Consider the following 6,874-nt stretch of genomic DNA (forward strand, 5'->3'; position numbering starts at 1 on the left):
ATATATATGCATTTTGCTTTAACATCATTCCCATTTCACGTCATAATGTAGCAAAGCAATTGTTATTTTGTAACAGGCTTTAAAAGCGTGGTGTTCAGAGTAATGAATGATCTCTGCATTAGTTTAGAAATAAACCTAAATGTGTCATATTTTGTATCCTACAACTTACTGATACAGCATTTGATCACTGAAGACTTGGGAGTGTCCTGCAACTTTACTGTTGGAAAACTGTGCTCTGTTTTGTAGTGTTTCGTTGTGTAGTTAGCAGCAGTTACCCAGCAACTTTCCAAACAGAAGTGTTTCAAGCTCTTATATGGCTTTTTTGCAGTACCAATGCTTTAACGCAGCCTTCTCCCTGAGTTTTACCAGTGTCTTGATTTCTCTTCTGTTGATCTTATTTATGTGTAACTCACATGGAATTTAATTTAGTCTGCAAAAGTGTATTTAAGATTAGAACTGCCTGAGAAGCAAAATGGACACAATGATACTTGTATGGTTACGCAAGTAAAACTCCCCATGAGGACGGCCTTATCCCAGAATAAGAATACACTTCTCAGATTGCTTATATCATGTTGCAAGTGTTATTAACTAGAACACAACCTCCCCCTTCTTCTCCTAGCATAGGAGGATGTAGACTCAGCACTCTTGATTGGAAGAAAATGTCCCCATGAGGATTTTAAATGGCATAATCAGCCCAGCAACTTTTTTCATGGAGGTCTTACACCCAAGACCAGTTCTAACAAATCTGCGTTGACTTATCTAAGTATGAAATAGGACTGCTGCTATAATACTGGGTTCTAATCATCAGTGAACAGAGAAATGGTTATAGGCATGAGTCCTGTGCATTTTACCTTTCAGTAGATACACATAATCTGAACATAAACAGTCTGGTTTACTTGGGCTTCACAAACTTGAACTGTGACAAGCAGATACTGGGAATATGTTGCAAAGTGGAAGAACGTTTCATTCCCTTTGCTCTTATAGTGCCTCATTTTTGTTTAATTATACTCTTGTGTACTTCAGTTTAAGAGCAGTCATTCCTATTATTACTTTGTTTATGACTGTTAAATACTTCATAGCTTTTAAAATATTACTGTTTCTATTCCTGTTACAGACACGTGGTGCAGATCAGCTAAACAAATGTCTAATTGTTCTTTGCTGGCTAGATTATAGAGAAAGGATTGTAGTAGAAGACTAAACTTTGTTAGACAAAGGAACTGAAGCTGAGTATGTTCTCTGAGTATGTAAGAAATCAAGAAGCAGTTCTTTCAGCTTTTGTCCACTCCCAAGGATTATTATGATAAATCATATTGTTCCAGTTAATGTCCAGGTTTGGTTGTCTGGGAGGCAGACTTCTGTCACTTTGAGTATAAAAGGAATCTGTAAGCATACTCAGGGAAAACACAGTCTTACAATAATGGGAAGTGGCGTGTGTGAAATCATAATTATTTTTTGTACTATTTTTTCAGATGACAAAGATCACGCCTGTGGAAACTGCACTTTATTTTAGGTATGTAAAGATGTCACAAAAAAGGTGATCTGTCTTTAAACTCTCTTGCTTCTTCTGACGAGTGTTACTCCACCGACAGTCATAGTCTGTAGAATATAAATAAGCGTAACTTGTTTTTCATCTAGACTTTAGGAAATCTGTTTATAGCTAAGTGGTTAGAAGGTTCTGTAATTCATGTATAAATCCATCTTCCACAAGAAAATACATTTACAGTACCTGCCTATAAATATGTGTATAACATTCATACCAAGGTAAATTTTTTTACAGAATCAGTCCTGAAGGCAGAAAATCTAAACATAAATGCCGTAATCAACTACATTTTATCACTCTGTTTTAAGAGTATCATAGATACTACCAGAAAGATATGCTTCCTGTAATAGAAATCCACTGTCCCAAATAGTAATGGGTTCTTTTGCCTGGTGTTTTGCTTACTTAATGTTAGAAAAGTAGTTTGAGACACTCAAAATGATTTTAGGAAATTGTATGTCCAAAACATATAATTTTAATGTAGTTAGCTGTCATTCCTGTAGTAGTCTTTACCCAAGTGGACACTTCTTAGAAGCCTAATGAGCTTAACTCTATAGAGAAAAGCTCTTTGCCAGTACTGAACAATTTAGAACTAAAGAACTTTGAAGAATTGTAGGTGGAAGGAGTGTATTCTACATTTTCAGGTTTGACTCAGCCCTTACTTTCTTTTCAGATTTAATGCTGTGGATAAAGCTAAGGGTGGAAACGCTGCTATAGTAATCTAGAGGAATTTATAAGGAGTCTTTCTGCAACATGCTCAGCAGCTAAAGCCCTTCACACTTCAGTGCCTAGAATTGGCCCCAGGGTAGTAATTAATAAAAAGATTTGTTGAGCAGGATGCATTAAATATATGACCAATATTTAAAGGAGAGTTGTCTAAGGCAGTTGGTTTTAATAAGAAACAGGAATAATAAAGGTTACTAATAGTATTTTCCACTAACTGTGCTTAGTTTGAAATACTAAAATTCTGTATCTGCATATTTAAGCACCCGTAAGGAATTCTGCAAGTAATGGAGTAATTTAGGGCCCAGGATTTGGTTAAGGTATTGAGCCTACACTAAGAGCTAATCAACAGAGAACACTTTTTCCTTCAGTATTTTTCTTAATGTGCCATGATTTTCTAACACTTACCTCCACCATTTCACTTCCTTTAATTTCTTGTTCATGAGAGAATTTTTCTGATTTGCACACAAGCTTCCCATTTACCATGTTCACAGTGCACTGTTGAAGCAAATTTAAAAGTTATAAAAAATTTTAGATTTTGGAATTCAGTTAGAGTAAGTAGAGGACCACATAAATGGGAAATAAATTATACTGGTGTTTCATAATCACATCTGCTAATTTAAACTGGAGACCACAGCATTTTAATAGGAGTTTTAGAAGAAACATTTCTCTTTGTTGAAGTGAAAGAAAGATATGCTAATGGAAATGGTACAAACAAGTTTCGCTCATACACAGAAACTGAAGTACAAGGATGAATAGAGAGATGCACCCATCTCTGAAATATATTACCTTTAGCTTTTTGCCATTCATAGTAGTAATGTCAGCCTCTTTTCCAAGCGTAAATGAGTTAGTTACAGATTGCTTGGGTGTTTTTGATGTCACTACAAAGTCATTTCCTTTTTGTTGTATTTCAACAACAGGCTTAATATCTTTGGCAACTCTGATAATGTCGTCTGGCAATGCTGTAAAAAAGGCAAAAAAAGACTTTTTCTGTTACAAAGTAGTGTGTTGATATGAAATAGTAAATTCCTTTCTCCGATAAAGGTGCAAAAGATACGAACCAACAATAGAAAGGGATATCCAAGTTAAAAGACAAATCCTGTTTTGGATTCCTCACTTCTCTGCGGGCATATTGTTCCATTTCATCTAGTTTGTATAGATTTTGATATTATATTTGTTACTCTTGTGTCAGAATAGGTATTGTGTCTTTCAGTAACGGCTTGCCACGTGATGACATTTCTCCATGACAAAAAACATGTGTGTACTGTTTTGTTTCCCTCACCTCTTCCCAGGGAGATTGGAGGTGGGGGTTATCTGTCTAGTCAGAGCTGCAACAGCGCAAGTAGCCTCAAACTACCTTATCGGGGTGTCTCTAGCATGATTTGAGATATCGTCTTTATCAGCAGAGGGATTGGTTCAGGCATCGTGCGGTTGGACTAGGCTTTTCAACTGTAAGTGAATTTTATTCTACTGAATACCTCTTATATACTCTTAAAAACCCCGGTGTGAATGTTTTGTCAAGACTGTCAAGAAACTGAGTGCATTTTTATTAATGTAGGCACCTACTAAGTCATAACCATCAACTCTATTCCTTACAGATTACTAAACAGCTATCACCTATGTTAATCACCAGCGCTGCAGAAAGTGCCTGCGCTACTAATAGCACATTGGAAATCTGTATACGTCATTGGCAACGTGTTTCTAATTACATGTATTCATAAAGTTATGAGTTAATTAAAACAAGCTGATTTCTGATATACCTCTTCTTTCATGAGACGCGTCTCATATTAAGATAGGGATTTGGGGGTTATCTGTAACCTTTCTACATCAATTTGTACGATTTTCAGCTTCTTTTCATTTCCAAATTACACGTAATATATTTACCTGGCAGGGCGTAGTTTGTCATACAAACAAAAGAAAAAAATAGAAATACAGTAATAAAAGATGTCATGCAAAGTGTGTGTTGCAATCTGAGCAAAATATTTCAAAACTAACTAGAGACTTACCAAGAGCTTTCAGAAACTCTTCATAGTTCTCTTGAGCATAGACCTGCCAGGTCCCATTGAACGCCATTATGGATGTTATAATGCAGTTTGGGACGGTGATGCTAGCAGGGAAGTGAGGGCTCTCCCTGGTCATTCGGATGCTATTTATGGAAAGGGAAGAGCCAGCCCAAACTGTGAGATGACTGGCTAATTATTAACCCATCAGGTTACAATTATTAATCATTTATTTGTTCTTAATGATCATAACCTCTAGTTCATTCTGCTTTGTAGAGAGTCTTAACCTTGACCAGCTGGTTTGGGATGTTATGTTTATTGTGGGTAACTGAACTCGGGTAATTATTCATAATTGTTGTAAAGTGTTGCATAGATTAGTTTGTTTTCTTTTTGTTCACAAATTCTGTGTTTAATACATTTTCTGTGTTTTGGATAGAATTCTTCAGATAAAATGCTATAATTTACAATAGATGTGAGGTAATTACTGTCTTACAGCAGGAACTTCCTAAATATCACAATATTCTCTACTATGGACACTTGAACCTTAAGTGGTGGGAATAAAATCCACAGCTATTTCTTCCAAAATTGTGGGCCTCCAATTGCTTGAGGACAGGGAAAATCCTGTTGGAGTGGGCAGTCAGATAGGACTTCAGCCAGAAGATGTCAGTAATGTGCATCTAAAGCTGTATTAGATTCAGTTTATCGTTTGTTTTTTTTTTTAATAATCCATACATAGAAGATTAAAGGTAAAATAAAACATGAAGCATTGCTTGGAGACCAAAATGAAAACAGTAAATAGGATGTATTATTTTTCTTCTCACCAGTTGCGCCAAGAATTCCTCACCATTATAGCTATTGAGCGATATTCCTTGCTGTCTTTGCAAGCATGACTGTTGATTTTGGAAGACATTCATTAGATTATGTGTCTTGCAATTGTATTGCTCAATTCAAATAGAGCCTGTATCCCAGGGGTAGCTGACCTTTCTAAGTTAATTTTTATTACTCCATACCAGTCAGTAATTCTATTTAAATAGAAAACCAGTGCTGACCTTTTTCGTACAAATTCACAACTTTTTTAGCATGTATTTTTACAGAAAATTCACACACAAAGAGCCAGTTTTGTAATTACAAAATGCTTCTCTTCATTCGCTGTAAGATCATAGGATCATAGACTCATGGAATGGTTTGGGTTGGGAGAGACCTTAAAGATCATACAGTTTCACTCCCCCTGCCACGGGCAGGGACACCTTCCACTAGCCCAGGTTGCCCAAAGCCCCGTCCAACCTGGCCTTGAACCCTCCCAGGGAGGGGGCAGCCACAGCTTCTCTGGGCAACCTGTGCCAGGGCCTCACCACCCTCACAGGGAAGAATTTCTGCCTTAGATCTAATCTAAATCTGACCTCTTTCAGTTTAAAACTGTTACCCCTTGTCCTATGCCTATACCTCTATCGAGTCCCTCCCCCCTTTCCTGTAGCCCCTTTAAGTCCTGGGAGGCCACTCTAAGTCTCCGCGGAGCCTTCTTTTCACCAGCTGAACCCCCCCAACTCTCCCAGCCTGTCCTCACAGGGGGGTGCTCCAGCCCCCCGAGCATCTTCGTGGCCTCCTCTGGCCCCGCTTGAGCAGGTCCATGTCCTTCTGATGTTGGTGCCCCCAGAGCTGGACCCAGCACTGCAGGGGGGTCTCAGGAGAGCGGAGCAGAGGGGGAGAATCCCCTCCCTCGCCCTGCTGGCCACACTTCTCTCACTGCAGCCCAGCACACGGGTGGCTTTCTGGGCTGTGAGTGCACATTGCCGTCTCACAGTCAGTTTTCCATCCACTAACACCCCCAGGATCCTTCTCCACAGGGCTGCTCTCAACCCACTCATCACCCAGCCTGTCTTTGTGCTTGGGATTGCCCTGACCCATGGGCAGGACCTTGCCCTTGGCCTTGTTGAACTCCATGAGGTTTGCACAGGCCCACCTCTCCAGCCTGCCCAGGTCCCTCTGGATGGATCCCTTCCCTCCAGCGTATTGACCACACCACACAGCTTGTTGTTGTCTGCAAACTTGAATCTAGACAATTAACTAATCTCTCACTTTTTAATATGAAATTTAATAATATAAATTATATACAGTTAATTTAAAGTAATGTCTGAAATGTAACTGCCTTTGGTCAAATGATTGGTAATCCTGTAGAGGATTGCTGTGCTCATTTACGTTGACACTGGAACAGCAGTGTCCCTCAAATAACCGGGAAAAATACTGCTGTGTGAGAACAGTTTATAGTAGTTTGTGGAGCAAGGTAGGATACTATTTCACTGAATAAATAAGTTTAGCTGGATGGCTGTATTAGGAATACAGTCACTTTTTTATCTCTCACTGATACAGTTTTACTGGTAGAAGCTGGGAGTTGAGCTGTGGCTTCAGAGCAGTTGAGAGACCAGTTTCTTCTATATCCAGAATAATCTAACATAACTAATAAACCTAAAAATATCTTTAATTCTGAATAATATAGGTGTCCAGTAGGATGGAAGGATCTGAGTCTGCCTCTGTAGACTTTCACTCTACCCTTTTGTGTAAACGTATTACTGCATGTCAGTGCATACACAGAAGCTGAATGTGTTCCTCTGTAAAG

General features: G+C 38.6%; 1 protein-coding gene across 1 annotated transcript; it reads right to left on the minus strand.

The window, feature by feature from the left end:
• Positions 1-1,484: 1,484 nt before the first annotated feature.
• On the minus strand, positions 1,485-4,388 carry LOC141934903 (fatty acid-binding protein, liver). The gene is made up of 4 exons (XM_074850725.1): positions 4,267-4,388; positions 3,050-3,222; positions 2,669-2,758; positions 1,485-1,596 (listed from the first exon to the last, which is right to left on the minus strand). The coding sequence occupies exons 1-4, from the start codon at positions 4,331-4,333 to the stop codon at positions 1,546-1,548; spliced, it is 381 nt and encodes a 126-aa protein (XP_074706826.1). The 5' UTR covers positions 4,334-4,388; the 3' UTR covers positions 1,485-1,545.
• Between the last annotated feature and the right edge of the window lie 2,486 nt (positions 4,389-6,874).

This window comes from Strix aluco, chromosome 26, assembly GCF_031877795.1.
Source record: "Strix aluco isolate bStrAlu1 chromosome 26, bStrAlu1.hap1, whole genome shotgun sequence".
NCBI classification, from domain to species: domain Eukaryota; kingdom Metazoa; phylum Chordata; class Aves; order Strigiformes; family Strigidae; genus Strix; species Strix aluco.

Coding starts and splice junctions, on each gene's coding strand:
- LOC141934903 (XM_074850725.1), bottom strand. CDS start 4,333: ATGGCGTTCAATGGGACCTGGCAGGTCTATGCTCAAGAGAACTATGAA. Junction 2,759..3,049: donor TGAATGGCAAAAAGCTAAAG/GTAATATATTTC, acceptor TTGCTTCAACAG/TGCACTGTGAACATGGTAAA. Junction 1,597..2,668: donor AAGGAAGTGAAATGGTGGAG/GTAAGTGTTAGA, acceptor TATATTCTACAG/ACTATGACTGTCGGTGGAGT.